Source organism: Vulpes vulpes, chromosome 12 (genome assembly GCF_048418805.1).
Source record: "Vulpes vulpes isolate BD-2025 chromosome 12, VulVul3, whole genome shotgun sequence".
Lineage (NCBI taxonomy): Eukaryota > Metazoa > Chordata > Mammalia > Carnivora > Canidae > Vulpes > Vulpes vulpes.
In genome coordinates, this window is record NC_132791.1 from 58,658,945 (window position 1) to 58,677,575 (window position 18,631).

At 40.3% G+C, this 18,631-nt stretch overlaps 1 protein-coding gene across 1 annotated transcript in view; it reads left to right on the forward strand.

The window, feature by feature from the left end:
* Positions 1-18,631, forward strand: part of ALDH7A1 (aldehyde dehydrogenase 7 family member A1) — a 48,588-nt gene that overhangs the window by 17,313 nt on the left and 12,644 nt on the right. The window contains exons 7-13 of the mRNA XM_025995003.2: positions 2,779-2,823; positions 6,324-6,401; positions 7,798-7,895; positions 12,387-12,428; positions 13,684-13,778; positions 16,100-16,184; positions 18,037-18,143. Of these exons, the coding sequence (XP_025850788.1) occupies positions 2,779-2,823; positions 6,324-6,401; positions 7,798-7,895; positions 12,387-12,428; positions 13,684-13,778; positions 16,100-16,184; positions 18,037-18,143 (550 nt within the window). The remainder of the gene's footprint in view (positions 1-2,778; positions 2,824-6,323; positions 6,402-7,797; positions 7,896-12,386; positions 12,429-13,683; positions 13,779-16,099; positions 16,185-18,036; positions 18,144-18,631) is intronic.

Consider the following 18,631-nt stretch of genomic DNA (forward strand, 5'->3'; position numbering starts at 1 on the left):
TTTTTTTTTACTAAAAGTATTTTCAATGTATTGAAATGTTTTCTAATATCCTACACTTTATTTTTTAATTTTAATTGAATTAATTAACATAATGCATTATTAGTTTCAGAGGTACAGATCAGTGACTCCTCAGTATTTTTTTTTTTTTTATATAAAGATTTTATTTATTCATGAGAGACAGAGAGAGAGACAGGCAGAGACACCGGCAGAGGGAGAAGCAGGGCTCCATGCAGGGAGCCTGACACGGGACTTGACCTAGGTCTCCAGGATCACACCCTGGGCTGAAGGCGGCGCTAAACTGCTGAGCCACCCGGGCTGCCCTCATCAGTCTTATATAACACCCAGTGCCCATTACATCACATGCCCTCCTTAATGTCCATCACCCAGTTAACCCCGTCCCTCCAACTCCGTCCCCTCCAGCTACCCTCAGTTTGTTTCCTATGATTAAGAGTCTCTCCCTTGCTGATTTCATCTTGTTTGAACATATAAGTCACACTGCTAGTTGTAGAGTGCTGATTTTTTATTACTATGTATTATGCTATTGGTATAATTAATTTTTTTGCCTTATTTTTTTTTTTGACAAAGGCTTGTCCTTATTCTGGTTTCCAGCTCTTTCCACCCCAAGTGGCTATACTGCAAGAGTTGTTGTTGGCTCTGCAGATGTAAGGGCTTAACCCTTCACAAGGTTTTTCCTCTTCAGATGTCGGCCAAGAGCATCCCCAGGTCATCAGGACATCTGCAGTTCTGGCCTGCCATGTATCAATTAGGAGGTCCCCATGAGGCCTCAGTTTGAGTAATTCACTAGAATGACTTACAGAACTCAAGAAAGTGCTTTATTTAATGATTACAGTTTTATTTTAAAAGTCTCATACTCTACCAGCTGAGCCAGTCAGGCACTTGAATACAGTTCTATTTTAAAGGATACGCATAGGGTAAGGGGTAGAAGGTCCCAGATGCAGAGCTTCCATGCCTTTTCCCAGTTTAGTTGGGGCATGTCACCCCACCTACCAGGAGGCTGTACTCAGCTTTGGTGAGTACAGTTTTTTATTGGAGTTTCCTTAAATAGTCACAGTTGATGAAATCATTGAACAGGTGATTGGACTCTCAGCCATGCTCCATTCCCGGTAGGTAGGTGGAGTGGGGGGACATAGGTGGGGTTCCAACCCTCTAATCACACTGTTGGTTTTTATGGAGATCAGTGACCAGTCTAGCAATCTGCACAGGTCACCTTGTTAGCATAACAGAGACACTTCTATCCCTCAGGAAATTCCAAGGGGTTCCGATTATTTCAGAAACTGGGAACAAAAACCCAGGTGTATTCTTTATGCCACACTCTTCAAACAAAACTCAGTTTAAAAGTTAGAAAAAAAGAACTTGGTAAGAGTTACAACCTTCTTTGTGAAATTTGACTCCCCCCTACCTTCAATAAAAATTTCTTTTTTAAACATTTTTTTTTAAATTTTTTTAATTTATTTATGATAGTCACAGAGAGAGAGAGAGAGAGAGGCAGAGACACAGGCGGAGGGAGAAGCAGGCTCCATGCACCGGGAGCCTGATGTGGGATTCGATCCCGGGTCTCCAGGATCGCGCCCTGGGCCAAAGGCAGGCGCCAAACCGCTGCACCACCCAGGGATTCCCTTCAATAAAAATTTCATAGTGAATTCCCAAGTTATTGATTCTGCAGCCCTTGGCTGCAGTTAAAGATATTAATTTTAATGTCTTTTTTTTTTAAGATTTTATTTATTTATTCATGAGAGACAGAGAGAGAGGCAGAGACATAGGCAGAGGAAGAAGCTCCCCTTAGGGAGCCTGATGTGAGACTCGATCCCAGGACCCTGGGATCATGACTTGGGCTGAATGCAGATGCTCAACCACTGAGCCACCCAGGCATCCCAACTTTAACACCTTTATAAAATGCATGATAGAAGTTGATTAGGAAAATGTCTATTTCATAGATTACAAAACGCTTGTTTTTAGCTTCCCTGGTGAGTAGAGGAAGTGAGATCAGGAAAGCCAGGAGAACTGTCTTTGCCCATTTGGCATCTGTCTCACTGGCTCTTCACTTAACCGTAATGTTGTGTTCAATTGAGTATATTCAAAGATTGTCTATAAAAGCCTGGCATCATTGGGAGGTGAATGATTGGCACCATGTTGCCAGAGGGCCCCATGCTTTCCAGTGTTTTAATTCATAAAGATGGGTCATATGGTTTTTCTCAGCCCTCTGAGCCTTCTGAGGAACTTCTGAAGTTCACGTTGATAGATTTCCATTTCCATAATTGACAAAGGTTAATGTAATGGTTCCTGTGTTTAGTCTGGGAAGCAGGTTCAAAATTGTGTAATTTTCTTTTCTTCTTTTTTTTTTTTTTTAAGATTTTATTTATTTGAGAGAGCGAGAAAGCTAGAGCAGGGGCAGAGGCAGAGGGAGAAGCAGGCTCCCCACTGAGCAGAGAGCCCAAAGATATGATGATATGGGGATGCAGGGGATGCTGGACTCCTCCCAGGACCCTGAGATTATAACCTGAGACAAAGGCAGACACTTAACTGACTGAGTCACCCAGGCTCCCCTGTTTGGTGTCATTTTTATGTTTTGCAAAGTTTTGTAGTCCCTTGGGTCCCAGACACAAAGCTTTAGAAGGACAGATTTTGATTTCAGTTACTAGGTTTTGTGGTCTAATTGGACAGAACTCATCACAAAGAGTTTTGCTTCTTCTTGACAGGAAAAGGTATTTATGATTTCTACCAAATTAAGTTGTCCTTTTTTTTTTTAACCCTTTTAAGGAAAGGAGCTCCAACAACTTCCCTCATTAGTGTAGCTGTCACAAAGTAAGTATGTGGCTTTCTTTTTCTTGAGTCTTGAATAATCTCAGAGGGTGATTGATAGGCACTGATTTGTAATCCTGTGTGGAAGGGTCATATTTACTTAAGCATGGAACTTGGATAGCCTCTTTCTCCTTTGATTGTAATAACATTTTGATAATCATTTTACAGTATATGGAGTTCTTTCAGAGCTGTATCATTGAACTCTTTGGAAACATTCTAGTATTGATTAACATGTTGAAATTGAGCTCTTATAAACCTTTATTTCACTTGGGAAAGAAAAATCCAGTGGAAAGGAAATTGTGCAGTTTAGGGGCTGTATTTAGTAATTGCTGAACATGTTCATGGTTTTGATTTCTACTTTCATTGCTTTCATTTAATAGGTGGTTGACAAAACAGAAATGGTTATTATACTGTTCTACTAATTCTAACAATGTCTAAAATGTGTACCATTTTTTGGTTATGAAATTATTTTTTTAATTCATTTTTGAGAACTTGACAACACTGATTAGGTCATAAAATTTGTGTTCCTGATGTGTCATTGGAATTTGGAATCTGTATAGAAAGAGGATGTCTTTCCATGTACAGGGATGTGTGTTGACCTTCCTTGATGGTCCATTGGTTGCATGGTCTGCATTCTCTGATTGAAGAATTGCTAGTAGAAAGCATGTGGAAAAAAAAAAAAAAAAGGAAGCATGTGGAGTCTCTGTGGAAGAGGGTCCTTAATGTTTAGAAACTTAGGGATAGTGGCTTAGCAATTGCAACATAGGCTAAAACAGAGTAGTGTGGGTTAGTATTTACTTGAAGGGACTATGTGCTATTGAGGAAACTATCCTCCAAGGCAAGATAATTAAATTGGCTAATTAAATAATTATTGACCTATAATAATTAAAATGTATGATTATACTTATAGTTATTACCGACAACTGTAATCTACAAAACACATGAGACAGAACACATCTATAAAAATGATGAGGTTCCCAGGCAGCTTAAAAAACAAAAACCCTAAAACAGTTACTGTCGATATAGTGAACAGACTTGCCAGTTCTTATTAAGCAGCTGGTTTAAAATACGTACTTTGATAATAGTTTCAGATGTTCTAAGTGATTGCTGCTTTGAGCTTATTTATGTATTTGTTCTAAACAGTTTGAAGGATTTGAAATGTTCATATGGGAACATGGCTGGTTCTTTAGATAATTGAGAATGTTATCTGATTTTATTACAGAAGACAATAAGCAAAATGATGCTAGGTTTTGCTGGAATTAACCAAGGGTGCCCTCTTCTTGCCCAGCAGTTCTTAAATTCAGCTAAATGTTCAGATTTGTAGATGACGACAGGCCACACACTGCACCTATTTCTAGTCAGCAGGATGTAGAAAAGGTTGTATTTTGGGAGGAGGAGAGCATCCAGTATTTATCTTCTTCTATGTCTTCGTAGCAATTCATGCAAGAGCAGGGAGATGAGATCTGCTTTGGACAGTTGTAGCAGTTGCCCTGGTATAAAAGCCTGCTGACCCATAGGAACCAGAATGTCTTGGAACAATTCTATCAGCAGAGCTTTTAGCTACCCACAAGGGACATGAAGTTACCAGAGTCCCTGTGCTCAGGGAAGACCAGAAAGCCTGAGCTTCCCATTTACAATCCTCATGATGATACCCTGGTCTAGGTGGAGTCAACCAGTTCAGGGGTCATTTCTAGAAGAAGTCCTGTTGTGTCTGTGTAGCACTGTTGACTTTCTAACACATACTAGGTAACTAGGGCAGCAAAACAACAGAGTTAACCCAAAGTCAGGAGCTCCATGCAGTATGGAAAAGGGTTTTGCAAACCTAAGGCACAAAGCAAAATCCCTACCCTTGAAGAACAATCCATCTCCTTGTGCAGACAGTATATATACCCCGAGTCCCTGGGAGAAATTGGACTGCCTGACGTCTGGTCTCAGACATGACAGTGGCACATGTGATCCTTCATGGCCTGAAAAAAAAGAACAGCACTATAAAGGACGTGTTTGGGGGACAGTTGGAGAATTTACATATAGCAATGGTATCTTTTTTTATGGAAGTGGGTTTAGGGTTTGGATTATTTTTTGAAATTTAAGTTGCATTAGAGTAGCTAGAGGGTTAGAATGATTGATGAAAAGAGCCTTGGCTCTATTTAGGTCCAAGTGCCTCAGGAAGGTCAGAATGAATGAAAGAACCCTGTGTCAGAGAAGCCAGAATTACTGAAGTGGTTTTGTACAACTATCAGATTTAAGTGGCCTTGAACTGTATTTATCATTGTAACTCAAGTAGCATAAGTCATAGGATAACACTGAAGAAGCAGCTTTGCTTGCCCACAGTGATGTAGCCTGGAGGGCGCTGATACTTCTGGACTAAATAATTTTTTTTCTTTTTTAAAAGAACAACAGTATTTTTAAAAATTTTTGAGTATGGTAGACATGTAATGTTACATTAGTTTCAAATGTATAAAATAATTATTGGACAAATATGTACATTGCTGTGCTCACCACAAGTGTAGCTCCCGACTGTCACCATACAATGCTATTACAATGTCATTGGCTATATGCCTTACATTGTGCCTTTTATTCTCATCACTTACTTGCTCCATAACTGGAAGCCTGTACTCCCACTCCCTTTCACCCATTTTACCCATCTTCCCATCCCCAACCTGGGCAACCATCAATTTGTGGACTAAAGAATTTGGTGCAAAGCCAGTGGACACTGGTCTTGAACACGCTTAGGTTCTGCTGGCAGGTCCAGCTCCCTTTGCTCTAGCTCCTCAGCAACTACTCTAACTTGGGGTCCAGTTTCCTGTTTCATCCTTGACCACATCCCTGGCTGGTGTCTCTTTGCAGAGATGTGTTGAAACTACTCATTTGCTGATGGAGACTACCTTTCCTTTTCTTCATTTTTCTAGATTTTATTCCTTTTTATTTCTTACCCTCATTTTAATGGATTTGTGGCAGGAGACCCAAAAAAATGCTCTGTGATCAGTCTATCATCTTGAACCCAGCCTGGTGTTCATAGTTTGGCAGAAAATCTTTGAAAACAACGAACACTTGAACTACCTGACCAGTGTGTTGTGTCTTTTATTTTTACAAGTATTTTTCTTTTTTTTTTCTTTTGAGAGAGAGAGATGAATCTTAAGCAGGCTCTACACCCAGTGCAGAGCCTGATGTAGCGCTGTATCTCACGACTCTGAAGTCATGAGCTGAGCTGAAATCAAGAGCTAGACGCTCAACTGACTGAGCCATCCAGGAGCCCCATGTATTTTTCTCCTTAAGATTTTAAGGAAATAATTGTGCTTTTAAGTGTTGGGAAATCTTATCTCTTAATATGTGAGGTTGGAATCCTGGCCTGCCTGTTTGGGGTGGTGAGTGGAGGTTGGGGGAGAGAGTTGAAAAAGGGAAGTCAAGTGGTTGGAAATTATTCCTAGTTTAAAAAAAAAACAAAAAAACCTCTTAGAAATTAAATTGTTCCCTTTTTAATAATTGCTTTTTTTCCTTTGTAGAATAATAGCCAAGGTTCTGGAGGACAACAAGCTGCCTGGTGCTATTTGTTCCTTGACCTGTGGTGGAGCAGACATTGGGTAGGTCAGTGGGCCCAGAGTAGCTCTCTGTTGAAAGACTCCAGATTGATTGATTAGAATCTTTTTTTTTTTTTTTTTTAATTAATTTATCTGAGAGGGGAGAGATAGTGAGGGAGAGCATGAGGGAGAAGCAGGCTTCCTGCTGAGCAGGGAGCTTGATGTGGGACTCAATCCCAGGACCCTGGGATCATGACCTGAGCTGAAGGCAGATGCTTTAATCACTTGAGCCACTCAGGCACCCCTAGAATCTTACTTATTCTAGAATAGTAGAATAATGAAACCCTATATAGCTGAGGAGGTAAGAGTAGTTTTTGTTAATCATTATTATTTTTTATTTCATTGGGCTTTGCCTTTATGACTACATAGCCTTTTTTTGGAAGATGAGTAAGAATTGTCTTTTTAATTGTCCAGAGCTACTTTTATGAGGTGTTGATAGCCTAAAATAAGAAACCACTGTATAAATATATAAAGCAAGTAGAATTACAGTTTGGTGTCTCCCTCTGTTCCCCATCCTATTATCTAGGCTCTTCAGCTGAACAAAAAGGGGACCTCTGGGAATACAGCCTCTTTTTTAAAATGTATTGTTTTTAGAAAATTGCTGCATAACTCACATACCATAAAATTCTCTTCTTAAAAAAGTATAGTTGAATGGTTCTTAGAATATTCATAGTGTTGTGCAACCATCACCATTATTGTTTCAAGAATATTTTCATTACACCAAAAGGGAACTTTCATACCCATCAGCACTTAGCATCCATTCCCTTCTCATCTACTCATCTCCAGCCATTCATCTACTCATCTCCAGAGATGTGCCTGTTTGAGACATTTCTTTTTTCTTTTCTTTTTTTTTTTTTTTTTTTAAGATTTTATTTATTTATTCATGAGAGACACAGAGAGAGAGGGGCAGAGACACAGGCAGAGGGAGAAGCAAGCTCCATGCGGAGAGCCTGATGTGGGACTGGATCCCGGGTCTCCAGGATCAGGCCCTGGGCTGAAGGCAGCGCAAAACCGCTGAGCCACCCGGGCTGCCCACATTTCTTTTTTCTTTGCTTTAAAATTTTTTTTTTTTATTCTTAAGATGTTATTTATTTTTTCATGAGAGACACAGAGAGACAGAGACATGGGCAGAGGGAGAAAGCTCCCTGTAGGGAGCCTAATATGGGACTTGATCCCGGGATCCTGACCTGAGCCAAAGGCAGATAGTCAGTCAATCACTGAACCACTCAGATGTCCTGAAAATCTAGTTCATTTTCATGAAGACCTTCCCTTGCACTGTTGGGACAGACTTTTTTTGTTTCTGAATAAGTGCTCGTCTATGATGAGGAATCATGTTCCAGTAGCTGCTACCACTTGCTGGGTTTCTCTGCCTTGGGTGACGCTGATTGTTCCCCTGCAGCACAGCAATGGCCAAAGATGAGCGGGTGAACCTGCTGTCCTTCACTGGGAGCACGCAGGTGGGAAGACAGGTGGCCCTTATGGTGCAGGAGAGGTTTGGTAAGTGTTGACTTGCTCATGAGGACCACTCTTCCCTCAGGTGTGGCTATGAAATGCCTTTTTTTCCCCCCTTGATCCTTTCTGCGGATACACCAGCCATGTTGTTTTTTTGACTATCCCAGTGAAAAAAGGAGAGGTATAGTTATTAGTAATAAGGAGATTGCAAATTTAGTAGCATAATTTGGAAAAGGATGCCATTTTCCCCATGAATGACCAAAGTGAAATCCTTTCAATTGTATCTCTTTATTTTTATCAGAAGTGTTTGACAAATGAAAAACAGAAAACTCACACTTTAATTAAGCAGGACCAGGGATTGATAAGACCTAGAGTGAGTATGGAATGGAATGCTTAAATAGGCTCATCTCCTTTTACATTTTATATATGTAAAACTGGCAAGGATTGTATGCACACAGCTTTGTGTGCTCCACTCTATGGCTTACTAAAGAGGTTTTCAGGAATAATATTCACCGTCAAATTTTGGTTCTTGTGCTGAAGTTTAACCCTAGCGTAAGATGAGGCTTGACTTCTAAATCTTCCAGCTGTTTGGCTATAAAGGTGTTGCATGCATTTATTTGTTTGTTTTATTTAATTTTATTTATTTTATTTTATTTATTTATTTTTTTAAGATTTTATTTATTTATTCGTGAGAGACAGAGAGAAAGGCAGAAACACAGGCAGAGGGAGAAACAGGCTCCATGCATGGAGCCCGACATAGGACTCGATCCCAGGTCTCTAGGATCAGGCTCTGGGCTGAAGGCAGCATCCCATTTTTAGTTTTTGAAAAACTTAATATTGTTACAGCCTAAGAGCAATACCGCTTAGATAATCTACGGATTCATTGCAGTCCCTTTTAAAATGTCAGCTAGCTTCTTTGCAGAAATTCACAGAAATTAGATGAAATGTGAAGGACCTCAAGCAGCTGAAAACATTTTCAAAAAGAATAAATTTGGAGGACCCATACATACTTCCTGATGTCACAACTTAATACAAAAATTCAGTAATTGAGACAATGTTCTGGCATAAGGACAGACATAAAGATCATTGGAAGAACAGTGAGAGTCCAGAAATAAATCCATAGTTATGGTCATTTGATTTTTTAAAAAATATTTATTTATTCATGAGCGACACCAAGAGGCAGAGGGAGAAGCAGGCTCCGTGCAGGGAGCCCAATGTGGGACTCAATCCCAGGACTCCAGGGTCACAACCTGAGCTGAAGGCCTACACTCAACTGCTGAGCCACCCAGCTGTCCCATGGTCATTTGACTTTTAGTAAGGGTGCTAGGACATTTCAATGGAGAAAGTGTCATCTTTTCAACAAAGGGTACTGGGACAACTAGATAAATCTATGTACATAGGTATGAAAAGATCCCTACTTCATCCTATACCCACAATATAATGTTCTGAAGACCTGAATATAAGAGCCAGAACTATCAAACTCAGAAGAAAACAGGGATAGGTTTTTGTGACCTTGGATTAGGCAGTGGTGTCTTAGATATGACACAGGCAACAAAAGATAACAGTAGGCTTCATCAAAAATAAAAATTTTTGTGCTTCCACAAATACTTACCAAAAAGTAGAAAGAACAACATACAGAATGGGAGAAAGTATTTGCAGATCCTTTATCTGAGGAGACATTCGTTTCTAGAATAAATAATTCTTAAAAATTCAACAATAAAAAAAAAGCCCCATTAAAAAATGGGCAAAGTTTGTGAATAGATAGTTCCTTTGAAGATCCACAGCTGGCCCAGGAAGCATGTGTCAGGGTGCTCTAGGTCGTTAGCACTGCTGTCTCCACTAGCAGGTTCATCTCTTCCTTCTCTTTTCCCCTTCTTACTCAAGCTGTAGTTTGTTATTCTCACTGAAGTAGTACTGTTTTGTAGCAGGATTACAGTCTTTAGAAACATGTATCCATCTTTCAGTTACAGGTTCTTGGAGAAGGTTGGTGGTTATGAGTATAGTTAGGGTGCACATAGAGAATTAGAAGGTTATGAAATATATAGGTCCCTTCTCTGCGGTGTATCCCTGGAAGCCAGGCAGCAGGAGCCCATGTTCGGTGTAGAATCCGCTGCTCTATTCCTTTTCTTAGCTTTTCTTAGCATAGAGAAGAGAAGAGCAGCTTCTTCTGCTGAAGCCAGCAAGCTGGCTTAAATGCCTGTAGTAGCAAAGACTACAACTGATAGTAGCAGTGACTTCTGGTAATAACAGCCCCATCTCCTTATAATGTCCCCTGGATCTTTCACTCTTTCAGAGCATTGGAGAGAAAACATATTCTCCCTGCTGTCACATGTTCTCCTGATATCACAAATAAAAAAATTTATTCATGTAGAAGCTGATTTTAAAGGGAATTTAAGGAAAAATATTCAAAAGGTCCAAAGTAAACACAAGCTCTAAAATTGAGACAAATCTCTGCTCTTTCTGCTAAGGTGTGTAAATTAAGAGTGGTGTTCATAGCCTCTGTGTAACTTTCCTGGAATGCAGGTTGGCGGTGTATAGCAAGAGCTACCCTATGGCCCTACTGAAATAGATAATCGAGGTAGATAGATGATCAGTAACCAATAAATCCAACACTAGAGAGTAGGTAAGTAAAATTTGGTAGATCATCATGTTGAAATAGTTATATACAGTGATTTTTTTTTAAATTTAAATTCAATTTGCCAACATACAATGTAACATCCAGTGCTCATCACATCACATGCCCTCCCTAATGTTCATCACCCAGTTACCCTATCCCTGCCCCTACCTCCTTCAACAACTCTCAATTTGTTTCCTAGAAGCAAGAGTCTCTCATGATTTGTCTTTGAGTGATTTTTTTTAAATAGCTCTTAACTTATGGAAAAGGTGTTAAGAGCAAATTAGTTCCTATGATGTCAAGTAAATATAAAGGAACAGCAAATAGATTTGAAGGTGTTGTATCAAATTATAAGGAGAGATTTCATGGTGACTTAGGAGCTGTAGCTTTTTGCCTGTTTGATAATTTCTGATTTAAAAAATATTTTTTTTCCTACAATGAGCACATAATTTCTTAACTTTTTTTTGTTGTGGTAAAAGAAATGTGTATATATATAATATATATTATATAATATATATATATTATATATATATAAATAATAATTTATATATATAAATAATAATATAAATATATATATAAATATATATATATTATATATATAAAGAGTAACAAAATTTATTCTTTCAACCATTTAAAATTTACACTTCTGTGGGATTAAGTACATTTTTTCTTTTTTAAGATTTTATTTATTTATTCATGGGAGACAGAGAGAGAAAGAGGCAGACACAGGCAGAGGGAGAAGCAGGCTCTCCACAGGAGCCTGATGTGGGACTGGATCCCGGACCTGGGATCAGGCCCTGAGTCTAAGGCAGATGCTCAACCGCTGAACCACCCAGGTATCCCTGCATTTTCATTGTTGTGCAACCATCACCATCATCCCTCTCTAGAACTTTTTTGTTTTCCCAATTTTATCCCCATTAAACACGAACTCCACATTTCTGCCATCCTCCAGCCCTTGGCAACCATCATTCTCCTTTCTTTCTTTCTTTTTTTTTTTTTTTTTAAGGTTTTACTTATTTATTCATGAGAAACACAGAGAGGAGAGAGAGAGAAGGGGCAGAGACACAGGCAGAGGGAGAAGCAGGCTCCATGCAGGGAGCCCGATGTGGGACTCGATCCCGGGTCTCCAGGATCACACCCTGGGCTGAAGGCGGCGCTAAACCGCTGAGCCACCTGGGCTACCCTCTCCTTTCTTTCTTTGTGGATTTGACTAGTCTAAGAACCTCCAGTTAGTAATGTCATCAGTGAGTAGTGATTTGTGCTTTTGTGACTGGCTTACTTTACATAGCATGTTATAAGGGTTGTGGCATATGTTGGAATCTTCGTCCATTTTAGAGATGGATAGTATTGTGTTTATTTGTTCATTTATTGATGGACCTTGGATTGCTTCCACCTTTTAGCTATTGGTTAAGTACCCAGAAGTGGATTGCTAGATTATATGGTGATTCTATGTTTAATATCTTGACAGGTGACACAATTTCCCACAGTTAAAGAGTTTCATTAGGTATAACATCATGGTGAGAGAAAAGTTAGTGAGACTAACAGAAGGAATTTCTATATATCCTTTAATGAAATTCACCTAATTGCTTACATGTTGCCCCATTCATCATTTTCTCTCCCTAGCAACATGCACGCATGTACATAAACGGTGAGTGCATATTGGTTTTTTAACCTTCGAAGAAATGTTGAAGACACTAAATATCTTGGTCTGTTTCTTCAGAATTAGGACATTGGGCCAAATAACTATGGTATAGTTATGAAAATCAAGAAGTTTGACATTGATGGAATGTTCATGCTACATTTTGAATCTGAAAATAAAATTAATTTAAAATAATTGAAGTGGGCTGTGATTTGAGGCTGTGTCTTGCAATGTGCATTAAATACTGACTTGGGCATTAATGTGTGTTTATGTGTTTTTAAAGGGAGAAGCTTGTTAGAACTTGGAGGAAACAACGCCATTATTGGTAAGGCTGCACTTCATTTGTTTTCTGCTCAGAATAGCTTTGGTAGCCACAGGGAACCTACAGAATTCACATAGACACTCCTCTCTCCTCTGCTGTGTGTGTCTAAGACATAATCTTAGCTTTCAGGATTTACTTGTGAGACAGGACACAAAGGTTTGAAGGCAGAGATGACTAGAAAGGACAGGTGTTCCTGTTGGGAAATGCTACCTGGGGCTTAGAGCCCATGTCTGAGACTTCCTAGTGTGACATGATTTCTTATTTTTCCTTCTGCTTTCTGAAAACTGGCCACATATTTTTCTGGAGTAAATAACTCACTTTTTTTTTTTTTTTTTAAAGATTTTATTTATTTGAGAGTGAGAGTGAGCAAGACAGCACAAGCAGGGGGAGGAGCAGAAGGAAAAGATAGAGCAAGAGAGGTAGACTCCCCGCTGAGCAGGGGTCCAATGCAGAACCCCATCCCAGGACTCCAGGATCACGACCTGAACCAAAGGAGGACACTTACTGGTTGAGCCACTTAGGCACCCCTAAATAACTTACTCTTAGATGACCTGCTGATTCCTTTATATTTCAAAAAAGTTAGCCTATCCATTGTGAAATGCTGAGTGCTTTTATATTGGGAAGGAGCTTTCAAAGCATTTGATCGTTTACCTGTAGGCTTGGAGTTGACTTGATTTTCTTTTTTGGTTGTTGGGTGCAAAAGGAAATAGGCTACCAGCCTTTTTTGGATAATGAAGATCAGTAGGATGAGGCTTGATAGAAGCATGACTTTTGTGCTAAAAAAGCAAAATTTGGTAATTTGTATATTGCTATCATTCTCCTCCTGTGTAAATGCCTGTATATTTATGGTGTACATCAGAAATTTAAAAAGTGTGGTGATGGGTTTATTTTGGTTGAACTCCTCTAGTTAAAGAGCATTGATTTAAACATACAATTAGCATTTAGTGAGCACTGGGTATTCACAGATACTGTGCTCAGCTGTTTCATCTGGGTTATTTCCTTTAATTCCTACAGTAATCCCACGAGGTACATACGATTATTAATCTCATTTGACTCTGTCTTGGGGTAAAGACCATAGAGCTCATCATTCTGCTCTTAGGCCATCATTCCTGGAAAGAAAGTTGGCTTCTGATGTGAAGCATGCTTGTATGGGGTTAATGCTCCTACTCCTCTGACTGAGCTTTCTGACAGCATCACTTAGTACCAGTTAGCTTATCTGTTTGGCGACACTGATGGGTATCTGTTTTGTTTTTCTAAGCTTTTGAGGATGCGGACCTCAGCTTAGTTGTTCCATCAGTCCTCTTTGCAGCTGTGGGGACAGCTGGCCAGAGGTGTACCACGGCGAGGCGCCTGGTGAGTGTGTCTGCATGGGCGCATGACATTCCATGAATTTGTCTTCAAACCCTGCTTAGTAACAAGTTGTACTGTTAGGAAGTGGCGTAGAAGTACAGCTAGAAAAATGTATTCTGTAGACGTGGTTGGCACATCTGTGCTCCTGTTAGTCTCTTCCTTGCTCGAGGCAGATGGTGCTGATCAGCCAGGGACTCTGCATCACTCTCCACCCCAAACTGAAAGTGGACTCACGCTAATTGATTGGAGTTTGACTGAGAGATGAAACCCGTTGTCAGTGTTAAACCTGGAATAATTGAGACAAAGTCCAATGTTAATTAAAGAATAAAATCAGGTCAAAGTTTGAAGAATTCAAAAATTATTTGCTGAAAGATAGATAGCCTTGGCTTTTTCATAAAAACACTTTAAATAGTAAAGTATTATAAAGATTTTGATTTTGGGCCTGTAAGTCTGGTATTAGATCTAGACTTAATATGGCAGGGTTTATTTATTTTTTAATTTTTAAAAAATATTTTATTTTATTATTTATTCATGAGAGACACACACAGAGAGGCAGAGACAGAGGCAGAGGGAGAAGCAGGCTCCATGCAGGGAGCCCGACATGGGACTCGATCCCAGGTCTCCTCCAGGATCACGCCCTGGTCTGAAGGCGGCGCTAAACTGCTAAGCCACCAGAGCTGCCCTGGCATGGTTTCTTGAAAAGCAAGTGACTTTATATTTGTTGTCTCTGTATGAATATATGGCCAGCACACTCATATATAGGACAGCTCAGTATTAAGTGCACATAGGGAGATATGGTTTAGCATCCATGTGTGGAATTTGGAAAATTTAATCTCCAGACTTAGATTTGAGCTGGATTTCAGTTTTATGTAGGATACAACCCTGATTTTCATGACTCTCATAGTACTGAAAACCATACTACAACCAAACAAATTTTGATTAGGTACAAGATGTGGCTCCATTTTACCTTTTTTTCTTGAGAGAGAGAGAGAGAGAGAGCAAAGTGAGGAGGAGCGAGAGAGAGAGTAAGAATATCTACCTAAGCAAGTTCCACACCCAGCAGGAGCCCGACCAGGGGCTCAACCTCATGACCCTGAGATTATGACCTGAGCCAAAATCAAGAGTCTGGTCGCTTAACTGAATGAACCACCGAGGCACCCCTACATTTGGCATTTAAAAAATTACTCTTGTTAAGTTTTCCTCGTTAATTAAAAAAAAGTTTTGCAATTAATTACAGAGGAGTTGGCTTTGTATTTTTATTCTCTCCCATGAGTAGGAACCAATTCTTTATAAGGTTGATATAATGTAAATTAATTACAATACAAGACATCTGTAAAGTAAGTCTCTTTTTTCTGTAACTTTTCATATTGATTTTACCCCTGTATTTGGCAGTAGTTGATAATCTGTATTTCCTTTGTTGTTCCATAGTTGAAGTTTTAAAAAAACTCTGAGATACTATGTTCATAGGATATTTTATAACTTATTAAATTTGTTTGCTTTAAACATTTACTGCGCTAATGCTGAGAAGGAAATCAGTATTCCAAAAAATAATTTAATCACATGGTAAAGTTTGAAATGAAATGGAAGTCAAGCATTTGTATATTCAGCCAAGTTTTATTTTTCCTTTGTATGTTGGGGCAAGTGTATATAATCATGCTTTATATTTAGTCTTAAATGTTAGAGGATTCTGTTACCCACTGCCCACATTGGTTTCCATAGGGACAATTAGTGACATGTAGAAAAATCCTTTCCAGTATAGTGGACCTCTCCAAGACTGTCAGTCCATTTGCTACATGAAGACCAACCCAGAGAATGGATGGTTTGACAAGTTCATCTGCATCAGCAGGAATGTAGCATGGAGCTTACCATCCTACCTAGAGTGAGGTTGAGACCTCCCTCCGGAACCCTGCTTGGCCTGAGGCTAAGGGCGTGCTGTTGCACAGCTGTGCTGGGCTGACCATACAGTGTGTGTTCACTATGACTGGGACAGAGAAACTTGAGGTTCTCTGGTACCTAACATGTCAAATGCTCTAGAATAAAAACAGGCCTGAATGATGTGTGAGGCTTGGCCAGATAGGTTCTTAGAAACTTGATGAAAACATGGCTTATAATTTTTTTCTAACCTTCACCGAGTGGAAATTATTATCTTAATGTAGTTAATATTAAAATTAGAAGTTACAGAATACTTATGTTTGCTTATGTTTTCAGAGATCACAATATTTAAAAACCATTATGTGCTGTAAATCAGTACTATTAAGGAAAATTGCACATTGTTACAAATTTGTATGTTTGACTCTTCCCTTGAATGTTTCTTTTTCATGTAGTTTTTACACGAAAGCATTCATGATGAAGTTGTAAATAGGCTTAAAAAGGCCTATGCACAGATCCGTGTGGGGAACCCATGGGACTGTGAGTATCTATCTGGCTCATTTCAAAATGTTCTGATCTTTCTGTTTTTTATTTCCTGAGAGGCAGGAGGGCATAAGAAGCAGAGTTATTGGGCACTGGGGATATCAGGTCTGCTCCTAAGCTTAGGATCCTGAGTGCTTTTTTTTTTTTTTTTTTAAAGAATTTATTTATGTATTCATGAGAGACCTGGAGACAGAGGCAGAGACATAGGCAGAGGGAGAAGCAGGCTTCCTGAGGGACTCAATCCTGGGACCCTGGGATCACGCCCTGAGCCAAAGCCAGATGCTCAACCACTGAGCCACCCATGTGTCTTAAGATCCTGAGTGCTTGATGTCAGCTGGTGGGTGAGCTTAGGAGGTGATGTTCAAATAGGATGAGTTGACAAGCTTTTCTCTCTTCACTCTTTACGATGCTCGTGTAAGCCATCACCCTTCTCGTGGAAGGGTGCACGAGTCACCTGACTTGCTAGCTTCCACTTCTGCTTTCCAAAGAAGCCAGGATGATTTTTTTTTTTAATGTAATTAGGTTAAAAATAATTCACTTTCTTGCTCCCTCCACTCCAGTGACTCTTAATTGCTCTTAAGTGGAGACCTGGATTCTTTCCCAGTCCCTCTGGATCTGGCTCACAGTCTTTCATGCTGTGACCTCTTCCTCCTCTGCTTAACCCACCCCTGACTTCCTATGTACCCCTTGCTACCCCCTGCTCCCTGAGCTCTCCATCTTTCTCACAGAGCTCCATGTGTCCCAGGCTCCATTCTTCTACCTTTTCCATTGGAAATGCCCTTCACCCCACTTTTCCCAGATAGGAAAAGCTGTCTGAGAGCAGAATCCTTCTCCCTGGGAGAAGCGGGCTCCCCATTTACCTACCACTGGTGCTCTAAGATACCATGTCCTCAGTGAGGCATACCTGACTCTCCCTTCTTCCACTGTCCCGTAGCCACCTCTCAGGTTCTGGATTCCAGCTGTCATATAGGGCAGCATCTGTCTTTTCCTGTTAAATTCCACACCAGCTCCTGAGCCTGTGGAGATTGTAGAGAATGATCTCATGGTCATGAATAAATGGATCTTACTTTTTTTTTTTAAAGATATTATTTATTTATTCACAGAGAGAAGGGCAGAGACATAGGCAGAAGGAGAAGCAGGCTCCCCATGGGGAGCCCAAAGCAGGACTCCATCTCAGGACCCCGGGATTATGCCCTGAGCCGAAGGCAGATGCTCAACCACTGAGCCCCCCAGGCATTCCAGATCTTATATTTTTAATACAGTGCCACGATTGATTGACAGCTATTCCTTTAACCCAGGCGTTGACAGATTTGGCCCACCACCTATTAATGTAGAGCAACTTTACCAGGACACAGCCCTACCCCCTGGTTTCTTTTTTTTTTTTTTCTTTTTTTTTCTTTTTTTAATTTTTATTTATTTATGATAGTCACACAGAGAGAGAGGGAGAGAGGCAGAGACATAGGCAGAGGGAGAAGCAGGCTCCATGTACCGGGAGCCCGACGTGGGATTCGATCCCTAGTCTCCAGGATCGTGCCCTGGGCCAAAGGCAGTCACTAAACCGCTGCACCACCCAGGGATCCCCACCCCCTGGTTTCCATGTCTTCTGTGGCTCCTTTTGCTCCCCTTGAAGAGATGAATCGCTCCCCTCAAGGTGATGAGTCCTTGCCACCAGCATTTTCACTGAATGCTGAGCATTCACTATTTCCTGTCCTACTGGGAAAGGTTGCTGACTCCTGCTCTACCCTGGGAACACTGTATGAAGAGTTGGGGGTGTTCATCGGGAGAGCTGTTCAGACAATAAAATGATGCCATTCAGGGTGAGATGAAGACCATGCCTTTTTCTCTGCAGCTGATGTTCTCTATGGGCCACTCCACACCAAACAGGCAGTGAGCATGTTTCTTGCAGCAGTGGAGGATGCAAAGAAAGAAGGTGGCACCGTGGTCTATGGTGGCAAGGTAATGACACCTGAGCTCCCTAGTGATGGATTTTTGCTTCCTTTTCTTAGGCACAAGTAGGGCTCCGGGCAGATTGGTGCAGGGTCTCCTACTACTGTCTTCTCTCTATCCCGTTTATAAGGGGAAATAACTTTTGGTGAGGGACAGCATAAAATGCATGGAACACTCCTGGAAGGACACACAGGAACCTCCAAGCCATGGTTGCTTTTGAACAGAGTCCCTAGGAATTTGTATGGAAGGGAGACCTCCTTTTCCTGGGACAGTACAAGACTTTGTATTCAGTGGTCACAATCTGAACTTAGTGATTACTTTTTAAAGGCAGGGAATCAAAAACAGGGTACTCGGTAGTTTTGCAATAGGCATTTTTGCCACCAGCATTTTCACCGAAAACATTGTTGCATAACTAATTGGTTCTAAAGGCAATTTTGGCATAAAGGGTAATGAAAATAACTGGTTGGCCAGTGTGTTGGTGTAATCAGTGGGTTGAC